Here is a 23,512-nt window from a genome sequence, read left to right as displayed (position 1 = left end):
CAGACTTCTCATGTGAGCTCTTAACATTAGAGAACAGTAAATCAATCATATCTGCTCAAGCAAGAGTCTGTCAAAGTCTTTTAATAACCCATGAGCTTTTATCTCACTCAGGGAGCTATCCTGGCCCAGAGATGACTGATAATCAGGGACTTTCACACACCAACCAAAAGTGATGGAGATCTTGATGGATGTTAGTATGCCAAGCTGGACAGACTCTTTAAAGAAAATCTCTGACACTTTCCCTTGTCTAAGGGTGATCTGAATTTAGGCCAGTTTACACAAGGTCCCAGTAGCCACCCAATTTTATCCATTTTTTCTTTACTCTGTTTTTTCCTTCTAGAGCACTGCCACTTTGCCTCTCAAAATTATTTTAGGTCTTAAGGATTATCTTATGTAAACTACCAGCTACAATAAAATCCTATTGCTTCCTACATTCCTGGTCTGATTATGCCAAGAAATCCTCTTTTGTAAGTCTTGTAAGTGCAATGGAAGACTAAGAGAGAAACATAGAGATAACATGATTGTCATCAACAGTTTAGAAGAGCTATGTTATAGTATGATTAGAATCATACAAGTAGATGAAATTTAGTATGAATATAGCTTACGACTAACAAAGATATGATAGTATCTGTAGAAGTAGAGCAAGCCTTGACCATCAGTTCCCATAAGACTAAGATGATTATTCTTTTTCTGAAATGGAAGGGAAAAGGAAAATGGCAAAATATAGGTGATGTGGAAAGTGTGCTTGTGCAAAACAGACACACACGATTTCATTTTCTTTTTCTGTTTAGACAATTTTAGGTCAAAGGCTAGAAATATCTTCTTTTTAGTTTCTTTCCCAGGTTCTCCCATAGCACCTAGACAACTAGCTTTACTGTATATACTACACATCTTCACCACAAGAATGTAACAAACAAGGGAGTAAAGGGAAGCAGACATTTTACAGAACAGAACACAATTTTAACACTTCAGTTAAAACTTTATGTGTCATCACTCCTTCAAGTGCTCTTCTATGGACTGATTTAACACAAAACTCAAGTTTGATGGGGAGATAAGACAGGTTTCTTGGTGGGTGGCAAATGATCTGCTCTTGCTTTCTCCACACTACATCCCTGAGAATTACCAGAGCCAGCTGAGATGCTTGGCCTTTTATGAGTGAAGCAGCTGAATAATTTATAAGAGTTGCACAGGGCCCATTAGAAGTGGTAAAGCTGTAATAACTGACTTAGGACTTTGCTTATTCAGAGCGAAAGTTTAATTTGTCCATAAACACCATGCTCCCTGATCATAAACCCACCCCACTGGCTTGACCTGCTCCCTCATCTATACTCACATGCTCAAGCATGCCCTCACAGCCATAATGATGGCTGAGCTCCACCAGCTAAGTGGGAAAACACAAAAAACAAAAATTAGGCTAGGCCATAACTTTTTAAGAAGCAGTGTGGTATAGTGGGACTTGGGAGTCAGACTTGGGTTTAGACACTAGTTGTGTGACTGTTGGGCCTCAGTTTTCACATCTGTAAAATGGACTGAATTCAATGGTAGTCATAGGTCCTTTCAGGTCTAAATCTATGATCCTTTGTCTTTGCTCTATATTCATCATGCAACTCCTCAAATTTAAGCACCTCAAAAGAAGGAAAGTTAGGGAACCCAGAAAAAAGCTAATTAAGAGCTGGTGTAATGAACCTATAATTTTTTAGTAAAGAGATGTTGGCAATTCTCTATCTCTCTCTGTTTAGAAATAAGTAAACTGGGCCCCATAGACTATAAGTGACTTGTTCAAAATTATACAACTATTTGGTGGTTTAAACAAAAATCTAGAGATTTGAAGATCCTTGCACAAATTCCAAATGGTAAGAATCTTTTCTATGTTCTTTTAAAAACAATCTTTATTTAAAAAAAATTATATATACATACATTCACACATATTTTTTTAAACTGTAAAAATCCATTCCTTTCTGTTGAGACCGAAGGAATAACAAAATTCCAGTCATAAAAATAACTAGTTAAAGCAAAACAAATTTCCACATTGGCTATGACCAAAAGTAAGCTTGCATTCTGAATTTGTAATTTTTTACTTCTTTATAGCAGGTAGCATGTTTCATTATTAGTCCTTTGGTACTGTGGATGGTTATTACAATGAGTAGAGTTAAGCCTTTAGAAATTGTTTGTCTTTACCACCTTGCTGTCATTAGGCAAATTATTGTGATTTTGTTCATTTAATTTACCATCAGTTCAAGCTACCTTTTCAAGTTTCTCTGAAACCATTTCCTTCATGATTTCTTCTAGGAAAATGATAATCCATCACATTTAAATGTTACAACTTGTTCAACTATTCTCCAATTGATAGGCACCTTCTTAGATTACCAGTCTTTGCCACCTCACAACAAGCTATATTTTTGTATCTCCTCAGTTTGACTTTATTTTGTTTAAAACCAACCCTGCCTATAATCTGCAACCCTTTTCTCCTTCTAACTAATTCAAATGAAAAAGAGGTTCAAGTATTAACTGCCACTCCTTTCTTTTTCCTTATTTATAAAACGATCACATCATCATATAATTTCTTTCTATTCTCTATTCTTACTTTCTCTTTCCATTCTCTCCTTATGTTCATCAATGCACAAAAGAACCATTCCCACATATCATCTCCCCATATTTTCATGTAATAGTTTATCCTTGTTTAGTCCTTCATGGCCACTTGTGACTATCTTTTCATGTTTAACTTCAACATTTTAATTCCAATATTTTCTCACAGGGTTCTGCTCTTTTCAAAAGGAATGCTCAGAAGTGCTCTCTTTCATATTCATTTCCCCTCCTTCTTCAATATAGTATTATATTGAGTTTTGCTGATTATTTTTAGCTGTAAGTCTATATATCCTTTGCCGTCTAGACTCTTATTCCACGCTCTCTGTTCCTTTACAGCAATAGCTGCTAAATCATGTGATTCTAACTATGGTTCTTTGGTACTTTTAATTCTTTCTTCCTGGCTGCTGGCAAGATTTTTTTTTTTTTTAAATTTTTGACCTGGAAGCTCTGGCTTTTAGCTAAAATGCTACTAGAGTGTGTATTTTTTCCCTTAGGAGATGCTCAGTGGATTCTTTATATTTCTACTCTGGTTCCTGGTACTAAAAGACAAAGTTTTCTTTTAAGATTTCTTGAAATGTGATGTCTATCTAGGCTTTTTGTTTGTCATAACAGATAGTACGATGATTCTTTAATTTTTTTTTTTTCTCCTTGATCTGTTTTCCAGGTCAGTTGTTTTTGCAACAAAATACCACTATTAATTCTCTTATTAATCTTCCCATAGTTCTCATTTTTCTTCTGAAATTTTTCCTTTGAAATTTTTCCTCTAGTACCCGCATCTCACTGATATCTCTTCTCCCCTCTCTCCTTCCCCTCCCTGGTCAGCTCTTAGTCCTTATGTACAGAGAACTTCTCTGCTTCACTAGACTGACCTGGAAAAAAATGACTTTTTAGAATTCAGTCAAATGCATTTTCTAAATCAATTTGGAGGATTTTGTGGGGAGATGGATTGTACTGTTTCCTACTTTTCTGCCATCTTAACTCTATTGCTCTCTTTTCTATGTTTTTAAACAGTAGCTGTGACAGGGAATGCAATTATAAAGAAGGGAATGAAAACTTTTTGAAGACAGATCTTTGTTCCCCCCAAAATTTTCTTCGATAGTCTTCATTTTTTCTTAACAAGAAAGCACTTTTAATATTCTGATTCAATATATTTTTTAAACTAATTTAGCTAAATTTTTAAAAGGCACAGAGATAAGGCAACATAGAAGTAGGAGACCATTACTCTAAATCTCTCAGGAATCCTACCAGAAACGGGAAACTGGCAATGTTATTTGTTACAGCTGATTGATTATCTCTGGTCCTTTGTCCTATCTCCTTGGCTATTCTTCTGGTAGTAAGAAGATCAGAGCAAAGATCCCATCCATTTTTTGTTTAAGTTCATTCTCTAAAGCCCAGGGTTAGAGTTCCAGCTTTTGGCATCTATTCTATATGGCAACAAGTTTCTCTCTCTGGGGCCAAATCAGGGTCTCAAAGACCCGTTATCAATGACTCAGTTCAAGCTGATGTGGGAGGGAATCATGGCAGAGGCAGGCCGTTCACTCCTTCATTCAGTTGCCTTCTTCACAACGAGGCCATTGAATGGGTACCACAATAGAGCGTTGAAAATAAAAGGCTGAAGGGAAGCTTACAGAATCCTACTGCACAGACTTGGTCATTCATCACCAGGCAAGTGCCAATATCTGAGAACAGCAATCTCAATTTCTTCAAATCCTCCAACCTGCAACAGCTGCAACAGTGACTCTGGTGGGCGGTTTTGCTGCTTACGCAAATTTCCAATACCAAGCATTGGCCAAGAGCCAAGGAAACATTACTTGGGTTAGAGACATCCTGGCTGCAGAGAACAGCACAATGGACTTCACAGCTTATAAAGCAGTTTACAAAGGACTCCGGTGTATTTCAAAGAGCACTTCAAATAGCTGGGAAGAAAAGTTATCTGCCCAAACACATTCAAGCAGTTTATTCATAACCTATTTAATTTGAGTTTTTTGTCAGTAGGCAACAACATAGTAGAGGTGGGTATAGGAAAGACATGAGATTAGATAACCTAGCAGTTTAGAAGGAAAGGGCAGGTCATTCTTACTCTATGGAGTATTAGTTCAATAAGTTAAAGAACAAGTGGCAGCAATCACTTCAGGAGAATATGAAACATATGTCTCTGTCTAATGTAAGATAACTCAGGACAAAAGCACCATACTCCTTCACAGTAGCATTTTAGCTCCTTGTCTCTCTTAGAGAAACCTTCCCCCAATTTATGAAAATCTGTCCTCTTACATGTGGCCTAAATGACTACAAGCTTCCAAGAAGATAATTAGGATAGTGTACGTCAAAAATTTCAACAAATATTTATTAAACAGGGATGAAGTTAAAGAGTAGGACTGAGGACCACTGAATGGGTTTGGGGGCTTCTGGACACTGCCCAAAGGTTCACAAGGGAAGATTGGCCCTTCTTGTCATAGGATTAATATAATTCGGAGTCAGAGAAACAGAGAAACAAAAGCAGGGGCAGGGGAAAGGGGTTTCTGCACAAATCAATGAGGTCAAATCTACTAATCATTTGCATCTACTAATAATAGCTGTCATTCACAAGATGGCCTAACTACCCCCATGGGAGTTAAATACTAGAGCTATTATCCCCACTTTATAAATGGGGAATCTGGCTCAGACAGGTTGAATGACTTGTCCACCATAGCTCCCAGCAGAAGTAGAATTTTAACTCGGCAGGTCCTGGCTGCAAATTCAGCTTTCCATTAGCACAAAGTCTGGGTATTTGGTTCAAAGGCTAAAAAAGTAGGTGTGTAAGCCCACGTGTGGATGCTTGCGCATGTATATGTTTTGGAAGAGTAGCAGATGTTTAAGTGGGTGTCCTGTGGAGCATCTCTATTCCAATGGATACAAATATAGTCCTGACCCTGCGAAGCTCTTGTTGCGCTGTGTACTCAAGTGTGTAGAGAATGTAGGTCCATCAGCAGCAATTCTAGGATGAGGAATTATTCCAATTACAACTTCCAGACTTTTGAAAGTCATCTACAGTGAGTAAATTCAGGAAACTATTTACCTGAGGTGCTTAAATAGCAAAATACATACAAATCCAATTTCCTGTAATGGGTGAAGCTGGTTTCTAAAAGGAACCAGGCAATGGGTGTGTGAACCCGAGTACTAGGGTGATAGGACTTCTCTGTGAGCTAACTGCAGGGGGCACAGGACATTCACAGAAGATCCCAAAATGTATATTCCTTATAGGTAGGTGTGTTCCTTTTATGATACACAGTGTGGTACAACAGAAGGAACATTAAATTCAAAGTCAAAAGACTCTGAATTGGAATCCTTGTTAAGATGATCACTATTTAGGACAAGTCCGCTACTCCTATCTGGGCCTCAGTTCTACATGTTAGATAAAAACACAGGACTAGAATCAGGGATTAATATGATAGTCTATAAAATTAAAAAACAAAAAAATTCAGTAGTTTTTTCAATATAATTGGTTTTCTATGTATTTTATTTGATTTATCTGAAACTATTCCAAGAAGCATTCTATAGGTTCCAACAGACAGAATGACATATCAATGACACAAAAAAAGCTTTTGTCCTCCTAACTAGATCATGTTGAAGGTCCTATCAAGCTCTAAATTTTATGATTTCACTTTATAGAAATCATATGTTGGACTTGTCCTGCCCTGGGAGTTCTCAGATGCTAATTCAGAGCTGTTACTTCCTTGCTTGCTCCTTGAATAGTAAATAATAGTACAAGATTTGTGAAGAAGATATTATGGTTGGATAAGGGAAATGTGATTTTTTTTGGTAGCAATTTTAGTACTTAAAAAACCCAAAAAACCCTAGGTGCTCCCCAATTCCCAGTCTGATTATAGTGACTGTGACTTATGATGCTTCAAGAGACTTAATATAAGCAGTTTAGAATCTCTCTCTTAGTAATATACTAAGCAATGTGTTCAACACAGAAAAAAATGAAAAAAGAACAAAGCAGTAAAGTCTACTAAAGTCTCACCTCTAGAAATCTCTCCACATTCATGTGCCACCAGAAAAGCAAGAAAGACTATAGGAAGAGTTCAATGTAAAATCTAGATTAAGTACTGTAGATTTTGAAAATAAACATATGGGTATCATCAGCCCCATTTTGCAGATGAGAAACTGAGGATCATGGAATATAAGTGACTTGTTCAAAGTCACATTGACATAGCGTGAGGAAGAATTTGAATCCAGGGTTTGTGACTCTGCCTCTAGAATTCTGCTGACTTCTATCCTTCCTTTATAATCCCATTTGCCAAGCACAAGACAATAATGAATACTCATTGAACCTAATGAACCACAGGAACCTGGATGAAACTAACATTGCTAAAAGGAATAAGAGCTTGCTTCTCTTCTTAATGTACATGTGGTGGTCCAAGAAAAATCTGTTTTCTCTATGTAAGGTAGGCTGATAATGGTCAAAATGTCAATAAAAAGATTCTCAGTTCATGTATGATGACTATTTTGTCATAAAAAGGATGGTTCGACGTTAGTGCGGCCCATCCAGAACTCACAAACATGTCTAAAGTTAGGAAAGAACAAATTCCCAATAAAATAAAGGAAAAAAAATAAGCGCAATTTTCTGGAAAGAGACAAAAATAAATCAAGGCCCTAGATAAGTTATTTCTGAATTCCCCGCACACAACATCATTCATGAACAAGGCAGTGGTACAAATATAGCATAAATGTCGTCTGCTCTGGCTTGTAATTTAAAATGCAAATGCTAATGAGTGAACTGGTGTATCAGTGAAGTTAATAACTGCATGCTTGGCATAGGGGCTGCATCCAAAACACACAGAGAAAGAAGAGACAGACACCATGTTCCAATTTAAAAATAAAAAAGCCCAAATTAACCCTAGAAAAATCACTAGCAGATGCACAGACTCAGGCAAATAAGGAATGCAAGGATAGGAGAATGGAATCAATAAAAACTCATACTAGACAACTAAGTCCAAATTTTCCCAAATGTCATCAAAGTATGCAGGTAAATCATAGCTATTTCTAAAAAAATAACAGAATAGCCATGGGTGCAACATGGGTCACACACCAGGGGAAAAAAAAAGAATGCTTGGAATAACTGAGGTCACAGATCTTGCCACAAATATATTCTTCAGCCACTAATGGTATGTAGCCACTTGGCTAGAGAGGCATCTTTAAAATAGTTTATTGTGTAGTATAGAATAATGGATTTAGAGCCTAATGATGTGTGTCCCAATCCTATGTGATGACAGATAAGTAGCTATCTTGCTTATCTATAAAATCTCAGTTTATTTATAAAGCTGGGACTACTAGTGAGGTGATCTCTAAGGTCACTTTTTAATTCTAACGGAAATCCCAGAACCTATGAAAAGGGATCCTAATTTTATTTTATTATACCACCTTTAATAAAGTCCATAGCTTACTTTGATGAGGTGCTCCTACAATGTTATCTACAACACAGCACCATACAGTTCCTTAAGAACAAATGTGATGAAAAATTCATCACACTATAGTCAACTTGGTAATGAGACCAAATTTAGCGAAGTTGATCCTTCAACAAAAGACATGATATACATCAATGAGCCAAAACTCTCAGGCTTTTCAGCTTGAAAGGTGCTAACAGAGATTGGGTTCAACAGACACAAATTTTAAAAAGAAGGGGTCATATTAAAATTGAAATGAGGAAAGATTTTCTGAGGTAAGCTTCCAAGGTCTGGGGGAAGCTAGATTACATAAACAATTTATTAAATTATGTGAGGCATTTAAGAGCCTCTGAATGTTCAAGGCAATATGTAGGGAAAGGGGAGACAGATAAAAATGAAACTTATCCTACCTAAAGAGCTTAACTATCTAGGTGGTGGAAAAGAGAGAAGAAAAGAAGATACAATAAGCATACAGAGAGGAAAATACACAGCAATTTGAGGGTAGGATAACATTAAAAGCAGGAAGGATTGGAAACAACTGGGATAGAAGATACTGAAACTGAGTCTTAAAGGGGGGTGGTAGTACCAAGAAACAGGGAGAGGGATGGAGGAAGAACATTGCAGACCTGTAAGGTAGCCTGTTCAAAAGCATGAATACAAGTTGTGCAAATAGCACATACAAGTAATAGCAAGATGGTTAGCTTTACTGACATGAAGGAACTATGAAGGAGAGAATATGAAATCCGTCTAGAAAGATTAACAGGTTAACCGAGTCATGGCAAAGGGCTTTAAACAAAACCAGGCAATGCAAAAGTTCAGGTCTGATTTAATTACATTGGTAGCTGAATGCCTTAAAAAGAAAGGTTCAGACAGGAGATACTGTGGAGACAGAAATGAAAAGACTGGACAAGTGGGGAGAATGTAGTGAGAGTGGTTAGTGCTAATGGAATGGCACTCTTGACTGAAGTAGAGATAATTAAGAAGAGGTAGAATTGGGGGGAAAGGTGATGAGTCCTCTTTTAGACACTTCAGATTGGGGATGCCAATTGGCAATGGAGGCAGAAGGATCAATAGGAAATCGATAATGTGAGATTACAGTAGGCCTCAGAAAAGAAATTAGGGCTGGATATGTAGATCTCAGAGTAATCTGAGCATCAAATCTACGGAAGTTGATGAGATTTTGATGACTGGCATATCCAATCATGGAAAAGGTAAAAAAAAAAAAAAAAAAAAAAAAAAGAGGGAAAAGCAGTCATATTACTTATCAGGTATCAATCCTGGGAGGTCTCTCTTCCACCAGAGAGAATTCATAATTCACAATAAAGAATTCATAGTTCTTGAAAATACTTTCAAAGGACACATAGAAAATATATAACTACTTTAAGAAAAAAAGGTCATAGCCCTTAGTTTTTGGACTCATTTTGCTGACAAATACCATTTGAATGTTCTAGGGTTAATGCCATTTAGAATTTATTTCCTGTGCAAGGAGTTCTAAAAACAGAGAAGAGTTAAGACCATATCTATTGAGAAGTCAAGGAAAAAAATGGATCAGATGACTAGATATCATTATGAATGCAGTTAGGCTATTAATTAAGGAAGAGAATCATTTTTTCACTCACCTTTGATCAGCTCTGAGGGGTGGGAAATGGGAATTCCAGGGATTGTCCCTTAAGCACCTGAGAACAATTTTTATTTTTTGGTCCGTTCTAACAAAAATCAGCTAGAATAATACAGGGAAGAGTGCCAGGAAAAGCCAGATAAGGCATGCTAAACAAATGCAAAATATTTACATTCCTGAAATTGCATTATCCATTGAAACTCAGGTTTAGTAGACAGCAATATAGACATTTTCTGTCCATCACAGAAACAGCTAGTGGGGCAATGGATAAAGAGCTGGGCCCAAGTCAGGAAGAGTGAACTTCAAATCTGGTTCTTACTTGTTTTTGTGACCCTAGGCAAATCACTTATTTTTTACCTGCCTCAGTTTTCTCAACTGTAAAATGAAGATAACAATAGCACCTACCTCCCATAGTTGTAGTGAGGAGCAAATAAGATAATATTTGTAAAGCTCTTTGCTTAATAAACACTTGTTCTTTTCCATTACAGGATGTCTGAAACTGTCTGTTTACATAGCACAGAAGAATGAGCACAAGAAGATAAGTAAAGAGGTCTCTAAGTTATTAGTATCATCCCTAAGGTAGCAACGGGATCACAGGGGATTAATCTAAGGTATTTTATGATTCAGACACCAGATATAAACAGGAGAACTTATACTTAGCTAGACAAGAGATCACACATTTAAAAGATGGGATAAATTCCTGCAGGTTCTCCTAAAACCTCAGAGAAAATTGGACAGTTGAAAGTAGGAGACAATGACAGTGAAAGAGTTCCTTTTCCTATTGTTGCTTATGATCTAGGGAACTGAAATATTATTAAATTATATAAACGATTCTCAAGTAAAGTTGCTATTTACCTGAGTTTAAATTGTTAATAGGCAGGCCACTTAGACCTTCTGAACTTCAATTTCCTTCTTTGTAAAATAAAAATTATGCTTGGGTTTGATATTTTACAGGGCTATTGTGAGGACCAAGTAGAATAATGGATATAAAAGGTTTTAAAAAACAATGTAAATGTCAGATATAATTATTATCCTGTCTTAACTAATCATACCCTGGGGTCTTCACCAAACAAAAAGCAGTATAGCCTGGTGAGAAGATTCTCAGATTCAGGTTTATGATCCTGAGGTATTCTTTTAGTTGACCTTAAAGTATGCCTGACCCATTGTGATGGCAGGCAAAAGGAAGAGTCAGAATGGAAAATACAAATACAAAAATATGGAGAGAAGGAGCCATTTCACCTTATGAATTTCAATAATATCAGAATTAAATTGAAGAAACTAAAAGAAATTAAAAAGTATCAACAAATTCTATGTTACTTAAGGATGTATTTTCTGAGAGTCTAACAATTAGACTTGTGATAGTACAATAGGATATCTCAATTAGCCTTAAATTGTGTGATTTGGCTTAGTACTGGAAAGATAAAGAGTATTCCTTGTTTCAATATAGGTTCTGTTATTAAAAAAATAAAAGATTTAAAGAAGCCACCAACATTTTGAATCTCATCATGCTTGAAAGGTTAGAATGAATAAATTATGAACATAATTAAAAGGATCACAATCTCAGTAAAGAATGCATGGCCAACATAAAATCACTGACTATGTTGACTATGCATACTTTCCACTGAAGATCCTGAGGCACACTTGGTTTTGACATAAAGCAAGTTTGAAATACTTTCTTTCCTGTTTCTTCCCACTTGTCTTCTCTTTCTCCCAAATCTCTGCTCTCCCAGTAGCCAGAAATCATGTGTGCTCCCACCCTGTGCATTCCTGCCTGGAAGATGTAGCCCTTGATGGGAATCACTGAGGACCAACAGGCCTCTCCATCTAAGGAGCACCTCCACCAAAAGATGCTACCTTTAGAATTCTGAGCCTTTTCATTTATCCTGAGGATGAACTTGCTTTTAGCTCATTGCTTTGTATACAGTAAGTCCTTAATAAATTCTTTTTGCTCGTTTATGTTTTTCCTTGATAAGGCCTCTCTAGCTTCTCCCCCTCCCCCCCAAAAAAACCCACTTATCAAACTAGTGTGGAATAAATTACATAATAATTTATAATAGTAGGATTAATTATAGAATGATTCTGGGGAAATCTCCAAGTTTCCAATTCATAATCCAAAAGTTACATAGAATATTTCACATAGAAAAAGGGGTTTGGATTCTCTTGTCCTTATTATAATCCAACTCAGGTCATACTTTGTGTCTATTTTTTCTTTCATTCATATAGAATTAAGAAGGTACTTTGCATTTGTCTTTGTTGAAGAAAGTAATGATATTAGTCTTGGGTATAATCACTGTGACCTCTACCAGGCAAATTGTTATTAATAATTCATTATTGACAGTACTTCAGACATTTTGGATTATCACCTAACATTTATGGAACATTGCAATTTATCAATTTTCAATTTTTGATAATTATGGAGCTTATTCAAGAAACTCAACCACTGTAGAGACTTTATGAAAGCAAAGAGAAAAGAGGTAATTGGGATGAAAAGGTACACATGGATGTGATCTTAACAGGAAATCTACTGAAAAGTCAAGAAATTCTCCTATTCTTTAATAATATTGTTCCCTACTACAAACAACAGGTACAAAGAAACAGAAAAGACAGAATGTGATTATTTAATGGGTTGTCAATGGAATCAGCATCATGGGTACCTTTACACTTCAGACATTATAAAATATTATACTGTTCATTATGGAGGAAAATTCTTTCATTTATTGTTCACTAAGCACTTAATTAGAAAATCTTTCTTCCAAGTAAGGAGGATTATAGAAGGGTGAACAAAACAAGGAACTGACCATTTAATAGGGGAGAAGAAAAACACAGCTATGTAGAATATAAGAAAATATGTTAGATACAATGCACAAATATAAATAGGAAGTTGGATACATGGAGACAACTGGGTTATGGATACTTTAAAAAGGAGAAGCATTTCATCTGGGATTTGAAATATAAAAAGGAATTAAATGGATTAGCTGAAGACATTATAGCTGGAGAGCCCAGAGTGAGGAAAAGTCCAGAGGGTGGAAAGTCCAGTGCATGTCTCCAGAACACTGTAACTTGGAATATGTGAAAGCATACTCCAAGCATACTTGAAGTAATGTGGAGTCCTTGGAGTTGGAAAGGTATGGTACTTTTGAAAGACTTTGAATGCTAGACTAAGAAGTTGAATTTTATTCAGCAAATAATACGAAATTATTTTTAAGGGGGTAGGATATAATCAGAAGAAGATTAATTAGTAAGATTAATCTGGCAATGACTTGTTAGATGGGTTTTGTTAGACTTGTTAGATTGGGATTTGTACTAAAAGGGGCATGTATAGGAAGTTAGAATAAAGAAAAGTACAGAAAGGTGAGAAAATGTGGTGATAAAAATAACAGGATTTGAGAGGAGAATCTGAAGTCAAAGATGGCTATAAGTTTTGTAGATTAACTGATACACAAAATTTTAAAACCTTAATCATGAAGAGAGGTCAGTTAGCTTTCTGAATATATTAGATTTGCAAGATACAGCTTGAAAAATGCTGCCCCTAGCCATCAAGTGAATTTCCTATACTGTGCCTCCAGCATAAATGATGATTCCCAAGAGGCAGACATATTTTAAAAGGGCAAAATCACAAGAGACTTTACCGTCAGTATATCAGTGTTTTACAAAGTGACAATAGGAATTAAGTTACTGTACCTCAGTTTCTCTTTCTTTTCAAAGGATGTAATAAATAAGACAAATTAAAACTGAGTGACCTTTGTTCTAATCAAGGGAAATGGAAGAAATTCATTAAACTTGGAAAGAGTTGGGTGAGAATGGAGGGTGAAGGAGAGATTTTTTTATACCAACGTAGGCTACTCAGTGATTTTGGCTTCCTTATTGATGCAGGACAAGAACTGGATGTGATTGTGTCCTAAGCTGAAATAAATATGCATGAGAAGAGGCCAGAGCAGTAGGACCTTGAATAGCTTTGGCTATGATTGCAAAAGGTCAATTGTTTACCAATCAAACCAAATCCAGGTGCTCAGAGGACTAAAGGGCAAGAGCTTAGGAAGCAATGACCTGCAAGGTACAGCTAACTTTTCCCACCTGCTTTTCCATCTGATCACTCTACAAGGGTGCAATAACTGTGACAGAAAAGCCACCTGGTTTAGGCCACCTGATAGTTTATCACGCTGGGGACCTGCCTGCTCCAAAAATGTTTTTATAAAAAAAGGACAAGGAGGAAAGAATCAATTTCCTCCAGCTCAGAGTGATGCTCTTCATTACTTAACCAATTCTCCCATGAGCCTGAACACCACTGGTCTATATGATTATGTAGATATTATGTAGTACTAGCTGTCATTACATACTGGTTCTTGGGTTATACTTCCCCTTCATTTCCTGCTCCTCCAATGGCTTTAGTATTTACCTTCAGTCTTCATCTTCATCAATAAGATACATCCTCAATATAAAGCCAATGGCCCCTCCAAAAACACTCCAGTTTCCAGTATATTGACCTAAACTTTAATAAGCTACAGTTCACCTTAGCCCAAATGGTATGGTTATACTTTTTGATCCCAAATTCACTCAAAAATGAACTAGCTTTCCAAGTTTTTTTTGAAATGTCTTCATTATTTTTATAGAACAACAGGATTCCATTACAATCATATACTACAACTTGTTCAGTCATTCTCTAATGGTCATCTCCCTAATTTCCAATTCTTGCCACCACAAAAAGAGCTGCTATAAATATTTTTGTAGATGTGGTCTTTTCCCTTTTTTATGATCTCTTTGGAATATAGACGTAGTGCTATTGTTCAATGAAAGGGTATAGAGTTTTATAGCCTTTTAGACATAGTTCTAAATTGCTCTCCAGAATGGCTAGATCAGTTCACAATTCCACCAATAACGAATTAGCCACATTCCAATTTTTCCACATCTCTTCCTTCATGTCATTTTTCTTTTCTGTAATATTAGCTGAAGCTGAGTGAAGTGAGCTCCTAGAACCAGGAGACCATTATGTACAATAACGGCAACACTGTGCAACTATGATAGACTTAGCTCTTTTCAGCAATGCAATGATCCAAGAATATTACAAAAGATTCCAGACAGAAAATGCTATCAACATCCAGAGGGGGGGAAACCTATGACATCAATGTAGATCAAAGGAAACTATTTTCACTTTTTTTGTTGTTTTTTCCTCCATTTGTCAGATTCTTCTTTCACAACATGAACTAATATAGAAATATATTTAACATGATTGTATATGTATAGTCTTTATCAGATTGCTTGCTGCCTTGAGAAGGGACAGAAGGAAAGGAGGTAGAAGAAATTGAAACTCAAAATGGTACAAAAATGAATGTTGAAAACTATCTTTATGTGTAATTGGAAAAGAATAAAATATTAATAAGCGGAATCCTTAAAGTATTCACCATTTCTGAATTTTATAGCTTGCCAAACTCCAACCCTCAGCTTTCTTTTCTCTGCTTCTACTTAGTTCTGTTGAAAACAAATTTAACTTACACAGTTGTGCTCAACTAGTTCCACTAGCTGCATGTCTGTTCTTTTATTCTGTCTTGCCTTTCAGGCATATTCCCTACAATATTTGTTCTAAATGTCCTATTCTTGCCTCAAGTCCCCAATAGAGTGATGTCAAACATTTTTTTTTAAAATAACTTTTTATTGCCAGAACCCATGCCAGGGTAAATTTTTACATTATCCCTTGCACTTAATTCTGTTCCAATTTTTCCCCTCCCTCCCTTCACCCCCTCCCCCAGATGGCAAGCAGTCCTATACATGTCAAAGAGGTTACAGTATATTTTAGATACAATATATGTGTGCAGAACCGAACAGTTCTCTTGTTGCTCAGGGAGAATTGGATTCAGAAGGTATGAATAACCCGGGAGGAAAAACAAAAATGCCAACTGTTTACATTCATTTCCCAGTGTTCGCGCTTCTGTCCATCCTTGATCAATTGAAACTGAGTTAGAACTTCTCTTTATCGAAGAAATCCACTTCCAAGTGATGTCAAACTTAAAAGGGGGTCTTAATAATTTTTCTTAGAATTATTCTATCACATTTTATTTTGTTAACCGTTTACCAATTACACTTTAATCTAGTTGGGCAATTTGCCCATGTTTGTCTTTACTAAGAAAATAGAAGACACCTGTAAGTTTCCTTTCCTCCTCTATTTTAAAACTTCAGAATCTCTCTACAATTCCATATTCTCTCTTTCCCTCCAGTCTGAGAAAGAGGAAACTTTCTCCTTTTCTCTCCTTCCTTTCTTTCTTTCTGGCCCCAGCATGATTTACTACTTTCCCCCTTGAGAAACTCAACAATTTAGCGAGATAATATGAACTTTTCTTGAGCTTGCCTCTATTTCCAGTCTGAGTACCGGCATATAGGGCTGCCCATGCCTGGAATAGAATTCATCTTTAACTATGTCTCAGAATCCTGAGGTCCTCCAAGACTCACATTAGATGCCAACTCCTATGGAAAATTAATGCAGACCCTTTTAATTTAAGTGTTTCCTAACTCCTTCCCCAAATAACCCTCCATTTACTCTACACGTTTTTAAGTTATATTTCCTAGCAAAAGGAATGTGTAACTCTTTGATGGAAGGAACAACTTTTTTTTTTGTTTCTGTTTTTGTATATACTGGACTTTACAGTGTCTATACATGTTATGAGTTTAGCATATATTGGCTCAAAGAAATGCAATATGAAGAGAACATGAATTTGCTTACTCAACAATTTTGCTTGATTGTGAGTAGAGAGAATGCTATAAACTCCAACTGCTATGGCCGAAGAAATTTGTCCAAAAGAAAGCCAACACCCAGGATCCTTAAGTTGAATTCAATCACATAGTAAGGAAGTCAAAAATGAAAACTATACCAAGAAAGTGTCCAAGTGAGCCTGTTACATAAGTTGCCTACATTAATCCTGACAAATCCTGCTCTGTAGTGCAACTACAAAGCAAAGAAAAAGTTGCCCAAATCCTCTAATCACCTAGCTTTGATGCATAGACGCAAAACACCTAGATTTATAAACTTTGGAAAATTTCATTTAAAACCTTTTCAAACATGAAATGATCAAGTGTGAAAACTAATTAACAAATAGTGCATCTGTGTTCTTAAGCAGGAGACTCTAACAGAGATTAGGGAGGGAACATGAAGGGGGAAAGAAATACAGCTACCTGCTGGTAATTTTAGAGATATTCTCCTGGTGCCCTGTGTAGTATAGTTATCCCTGGGAAGAAGAACACTGCTCAAACATGTGTACAGCTTTACAGAAGAGACAAATCCAGGAAGGAAAATATTTTGCCCATTAGAAAACATGATTTTCTAATCAATGAATTCCACAAACAAACAGCCCAGACCCAGCCATTTGGTAACTAGGGCTTTGTCACAAATACTGCAGCCAGTCATTAGTTTCTTTTATTTAGATGTTAGCAAATACTCATGTTGAAGTTTAGCCAAGGAAGAAACGAAATGAGGAGCTGCTTTTGTGACAAGGAATTAAAGTTTAAGGCTATTAATTCACTCTCTGTTGGTCTCTAGAAAGACAAACTCAATCTAGTTCCTCAACTTATTAAGGAAACCTCTTAATGAGGTCATGATGGATGTGAAGATGTGCAGCAGGCAACAAAAAGGACAACCCAAACCTTGCTTGTTCTTCCCTCAGAGCCACATAATAAGGAATCGGATTTCAGAGCAACCTAAAGAGACTTCTTGATCCAAAAAGCAGAAGTCTTTCTGAGGTCAGAAGTAAGATACATCACAGTTCTCTGACACAATGAAGTTCATATATTACAAGGAAATTATATGGTTAGAGAGGGAAAAAAAAACGTTTTAAATACTAGTTATGAGTAAGAAATGTCTTTTGAATTGGAATAATTATAAAGTATAACTGCCATATAATTTCTGATGCAAAGGCAAGCCAAGTTATCATGATATGCTTCCCTACTCTGATAAAAAAAAAAAAAAAAAAAAAAAAAGTAAAAGTGTGTCATTATTTTGTTGGGTCTGTGAATTGGGTCAGTTTTATTTAGCTGCTTTTGTATTCGGATTTCCTCTTTATTTTCATTCTCCTATACACCTAAGAGTATCCAAATTACTCCAAAGTACAGTCTTTTTTCCTTTCTGTTAAGAAATCTTTGGGAAATGGACAAATGACTCCTTTTAATCATAGTCATGCAATTATGCTAGAACCTATCCATTCAGAAACTAAAGTCCAAGTGCCCAGCAAGGTTTGGATTCTTTTCATTGCATGGTCTTACAATAAATCACTCAAAGGACCAATTAGTATATTGATCACTAACTTCTTAAGGGTTATATGAGAAGACCTAGGACAGAACTGATAACTGAGCACTTACTACATGCTTCAATCCTATAGTCCTCAAGGAGTTATTTTCCATAACTCAACCCACTTACTGAGGTTTAAAAAGAGGACACAATTTGCTTACCTATAGTTTCAGAAAAGCAAATTCCTGAAAAGAAATAAGCTATCTCCCTCTTAGGAAAACAAGGCAATTATATGGGGGATAACAAGTGGCATCTTCATTTTTCTCCCTATAAAAGCAAATTCTTTTCAAGAAGTTAATGCAGTTATGAAGAAGCCTGGACAGCACTAACAAGACAAGTATGCCTCTTAAGCGTTCAAAGATGAGTGAAGAAAAGGAAGTGAGGCAAAATGATGGTTTTTCCCTTACAAATATCAAGCTCTGTGAAATGGTTATTGTAAAAAAACAAAACAAAAAAAAAAAAACTTTATTATTTTCCAGCAGAGAAGAAATGAAGCAATTTGCTCCTTGAGTGCATAAATGGAAATTCCTCAAAGTGCATGATACATAGTCTTGTTGGTTTAGGATATATTAAGTTTCTATAAAACACAGGAGAAGAGAAATGCAAACTCAGCGACAAAAGAGAGGCAGATTTCCCCCCGTGTATCAACTTTACTACAACAAAGGAATACTGGGAAACAAAGGGAATGTCATGCCCAAGGTTTCATAAAAAATTGGGGACACAGGAGATCTGAAAACAACTATGTTCTTCACAAACGTTATGAAGCTTTCCCATAAATAAGATAACAGCAGAGGAATTTACAGTGGAATCTTATCAAAAAAAGCCTGTCAATTTCCCACAAGAGTCCTATTCCAAAGCCTCACTATATCATGGAAGGATGATCTCACCTAGGTTTCTGAAGGTTATACTAGTTGAACATAAACAGTGCCTACCTAGTGGAAGAAAAAGTTTTTAGATAGTAACCTGGCAACAGACTAAGTACAATTATGCCTTGGTCAAACTTTATTGGGAAAGGTTCGCTACCAGATTGGCTTTAGGTTTGTTAATTTTAAAGTCATAGTAAATAACTAAAATCACTTACAAAGTTAAAGAGTAGTTGTGATATATATTTATGGTATATTCATAACGAAATCATGGATTTCTAATGTACTGAAGTATTATAATTGATTATATGTATTTGAAGGTTTCTTCACTCCAGCTGTGTTGTTTATCCCCCATTTCCTAGAGTAGTGAGAAATAGGAAGGGGAAAGGTAAATTACATGTCCAACATTCAGAACACATTGTTGGCGACAAAGAAACCCAGAAAGCTTGGCTTTCCATCATATGAGCTCTGAAAGGAGATAAAGAATGAATTTCATTACAATCTCCAAATATCAAAGGATTCTGCTTTAAGAGGCAACATACAAAGTGCCAATTATCAGGTTTCAAATTATAGAGGCAGAGTGAAGCAGAAGAAACCAAAAAGAACTCCATACATCTCTTTAAAATTATGCCCTTTTTCTTAATGGATGCAAGAATCATTTTAATTTCTTAGCTTCAATTATCAGTTAGAAAAAAAATAAAGAATTCTTAATGAGCCCCTGCTTATTTAGAAAGGATGAAAATATCACCATCATAAGAAAAAAGAGGACAAATGCTTGGGAAAATACACTAAACTTACCTGCAAGTAGGAAGGTAATGAGGCAGGTTTCCTTTGGCAAGTAGAGTTTGAGGCGAGAACCACTAAAAACATATTCTACCACAGCTTCAGAACGACCAGCTCGCTGGAGGAAAGGCAAGAACTGCTTGGCTTTCTGGGTATCCTGGTCAGAAGAAAGAATAAAGAGAATCATTTATAATTTGATGGCATCATTGAGCTTCAGGACCAAGGAACAAATGACTAGCAGAACTCAGGAACGTGTGTTCACAATCAAAAATTCCAGACTAAATAATATGGATATGATACAACTGATATTCTATTTTTATTAATTCTAAGTACACTTAATTTGTAGAGACAAAAACGTCAATCTTATAACAATATTACCCCAGACATTCTTTCTAAGCATCACTTTTGTTGCGCACTAAATTCCTCTCACAGCTCTTTCCCCTAGGTGCTTAAAAAACCAATACCATGTTTTTTCTTAGGCTCTGACTCATTTCCCCCTTCAAACATATATATCCTTTTATTTTCAAAATACATGCAAAGATAGTTTTCAAAATTCATCCCTACAAAACCCTGTGTTCCAAATATTTCTCCCTCCCTTAGACAGCAAGCAATCCAATATAGGTTAAACATGTGCAATTTTTCTTAACATATTTCCACATCTATCATGTTGCACAAGAAAAAATATGATATAAAATGTTAAGCTCACTGGTTGTGCTAAAGATGTGCTAAAGCTACAATCTGTAAAACTATATATAAACTGATATCCTTTATTCATGTGCCAATAATTTTCTCCCTATGTATAATTTCTACTCTAGACAAATCCGAGGGACATGATTTAAGTTCGGAAGGTGTCAGAGTTAGGGAAAAATTGTGATAGTTTTATAAACACCACTAATACCAAAACAAGAAACAATATTAATATACATTGTGGGATCATATTAAGACTTACATTATCTACTTTAACACATCCCCCGGCTTTTTGAAGGTGATCCAAATCGCAAGGCAATCAAACTACAGCTATTATTTTAAATAAGTACTATCACATCTGAAGATATCTGAAGAAAATTGTATGTCAAATTGTATGTCAAAAGTTTGTGGCAAACAGGCATTCCTTGGAAAACACATGGGTGACATAACAGGTAGCAGCAAATGACTTACTTTCTCTTGCCACACTTAATCATACACTAACAACAAATTCTTGAGGGCAGAAGGTTCTCCATATTTTTCTGACTACAAGGATCCAACTTATCTCTGTTGCTGCAATCTCTTAATTTCAATCTTTGTTTCTAAGCAACAGGGCTATTATAACTAAATTAATGCATATTAGATAATGAAATTTAACAAGCCATCAAATATCTGAGAGTATTCATATCAGCTGAGGAGTCATACATATCCAGAAATGACAGTGAATTAGGTGGAGACTAAAACAATATTTACAGTAATAGGATTCACAGTTTCCTCAAATAGAAGATGGCAGAAAAGTGAGATGGGAATCTACTCAAAGCACTTCCAACACCACCATATTATTATTATTATTATTATTTTTATTATAGTAACTTTTTATTGACAGAATCCATGCCTGGGTAATTTTTTTTTTACAACATTATCCCTTGCACTCACTTCTGTTCTGATTTTTCCCTCCCACCCTCCACCCCGTCCTCTAGATGGCAAGCAGTCCTATATATGTTGAATATGTCCTAGTATATCCTAGATACAATGTATGTGTGCAGATTCAAACAGTTTTCTTGTTGCACAGGGAGAATTGGATTCAGAAGGTAGAAGTAACCCCGGGAAGAAAAACAAAAATGCAAACAGTTTACATTCATTTCCCAGTGTTTTTCTTTTTTCCTTTGGGTGTAGCTGCTTCTGTCCATCATTGATCAATTGAAACTGAATTAGATCTCTTTGTCAAAGAAATCCGCTTTCATCAAATTACATCTTCATACAGTATCGTTATTGACGTATATAATGATCTCTTGGTTCTGCTCATTTCACTTAGCATCAGTTCATGTAATTCTCTCCAAGCTTCTCTGTATTCATCCTGCTGGTCATTTCTTACAGAACAATAATATTCCATAACATTCATATACCACAATTTACCCAACCATTCTCCAATTGATGGGCAGCCACTCAGTTTCCAGCTTCTAGCCACTACAAACAGGGCTGCCACAAACATTTTGGCACATACAGGTCCCTTTCCCTTCTTTAGTATCTCCTTGGGGTATAAGCCCAGTAGAAACACTGCTGGGTCAAAGGGTATGCACAGTTTGATAACTTTTTGGGCATAATTCCAGATTGCTCTCCAGAATGGTTGGATTCGTTCACAGCTCCACCAACAATGTATCAGCAACACAACCATATTATTAAAAATATAAATAAGGTTACATATAAGCTTGGTTGAAATTCTTCCTATGTACAACTGAGTACAATATGTTGTTCAGTCATTTCAGGTACATCTGACTCTGAATGAGTGCTTTTGGGGTTTGCTTGGACAAAATAATGAGGTAGTTTGTCAGCTCATTTTACACATGAGGAAACTGGGTCAAGTGACTTGCCCAGGATCACATGCATGTCAGAGGCAAGATTTGAACTGAGGTCCCGACAATAGACCTGCTGCTCTATCTACTGTGCTATCTAGCTGCCCATGAGGATAATTTATATATATATACACACACAAATGCCCATAGACATTTATGTGCAAATACTTCACATACACTTGGAAAATGCCTAGAATACGTAACTATGACAAATGTGATGGGACATAAAACACAAAACATACTAAAGCCCTTTTCACATCAAGATGTAGGGTATTATATTTCTCAGTTGGATCTTCCAATTCAACAATACATTTTTGAACTGAATAAATCATATTGCGAATTCAGTGAATAACTCAAAAAATTAAAGTGGTTCCAAAGCAAAAGAAATCTCTATCTCATCATCACTCACTCTTCTACTACTCCACCCCAAGGAACGCTACATACATGCCATCTCAGAACTGAGCCAAATGGCAAGAGTAAAGGCAAGAACTTGCTCGAGCTCTTCTCTAAACTCTTCCAAAAATCTTTAAATAGTTACTCTAAACAAATTCTAGAGCCGTAAAACCACAAAAAAGACAGAGTGAAACAATTTTTCTGGCAGGAACGTCTCTTGCATCAAGGTGAGAGAGAAATGTGTGATGGGGGCCCACGATGAAGGATGATGTCTTGAGAGGCACTGAATAAGTAAGTAGCAGCAGTGGCTATTTCCGGTGCTTCCAAGGCAAGAATGGTAAAGGGATCCAAGAAGTAGTCAAAAGGAGATTACAGGGGTTTCTTTACCAGCAGGACTTTGTCATTTTGACAATACTTGGATCTGGGTCACAGTTCCAGGTGGCAGTTTTAGAGTGAGGAGGAACACTAGCAGACCAGAACTTGTAGCCACAGAGGTGCGGGAACCTTCCTCACAGAATCAGGCAGAAAAGAGTGTTTGTGGTCACTTACAGAATAAAGCACAGGGCAGAAGAATAGTAAATATCTCTCCTTAGATCCTAAGATCTTGGAAAACTTATAGGCATATCTCTAAATACAGCTACACAAAGCCTTACTAAATTTAGGACAAGGCTCCCTCTACCCTGGACACAGAGCTCAACTTTAACACAGAGTTAAAAGTCAAGTAACAAGCTGGGAAAATGAGGAAATGGGAAAAAAAAAATTCCTGTGCATAGAAGGAAGTTGTTTGTCCTTCATTTTTGAAGAGGACTATGACATCAGAGAGAAGGTCCATCTTCATCTAAGTCCAGTTGAAGAAGTCATCAGCTTACTGCTTCTTCTAGAGACATCTGGATAAAGTGGTAAGACATTAGTTATAAGAGATAACCTCTCCTACAGAAGGTTACTATGTTGACAAGGAAGCTCAAAACATACTCAGAAGATTGTAACAAAGTCAAAGCTCCTACAACTAAAGCCTTCCCCCAAAAATCATGATTTGG

At 36.2% G+C, this 23,512-nt stretch overlaps 1 protein-coding gene across 1 annotated transcript in view; it reads right to left on the bottom strand.

The window, feature by feature from the left end:
• Positions 1-23,512, bottom strand: part of SND1 (staphylococcal nuclease and tudor domain containing 1) — a 468,465-nt gene that overhangs the window by 157,924 nt on the left and 287,029 nt on the right. The window contains exon 15 of the mRNA XM_031939005.1: positions 19,561-19,702. Coding sequence (XP_031794865.1) covers positions 19,561-19,702 — 142 coding nt within the window. The remainder of the gene's footprint in view (positions 1-19,560; positions 19,703-23,512) is intronic.

This window comes from Sarcophilus harrisii, chromosome 5 (genome assembly GCF_902635505.1).
Source record: "Sarcophilus harrisii chromosome 5, mSarHar1.11, whole genome shotgun sequence".
Classification (NCBI taxonomy): domain Eukaryota; kingdom Metazoa; phylum Chordata; class Mammalia; order Dasyuromorphia; family Dasyuridae; genus Sarcophilus; species Sarcophilus harrisii.
This window is presented reverse-complemented; position numbering and strand designations above follow the sequence as displayed.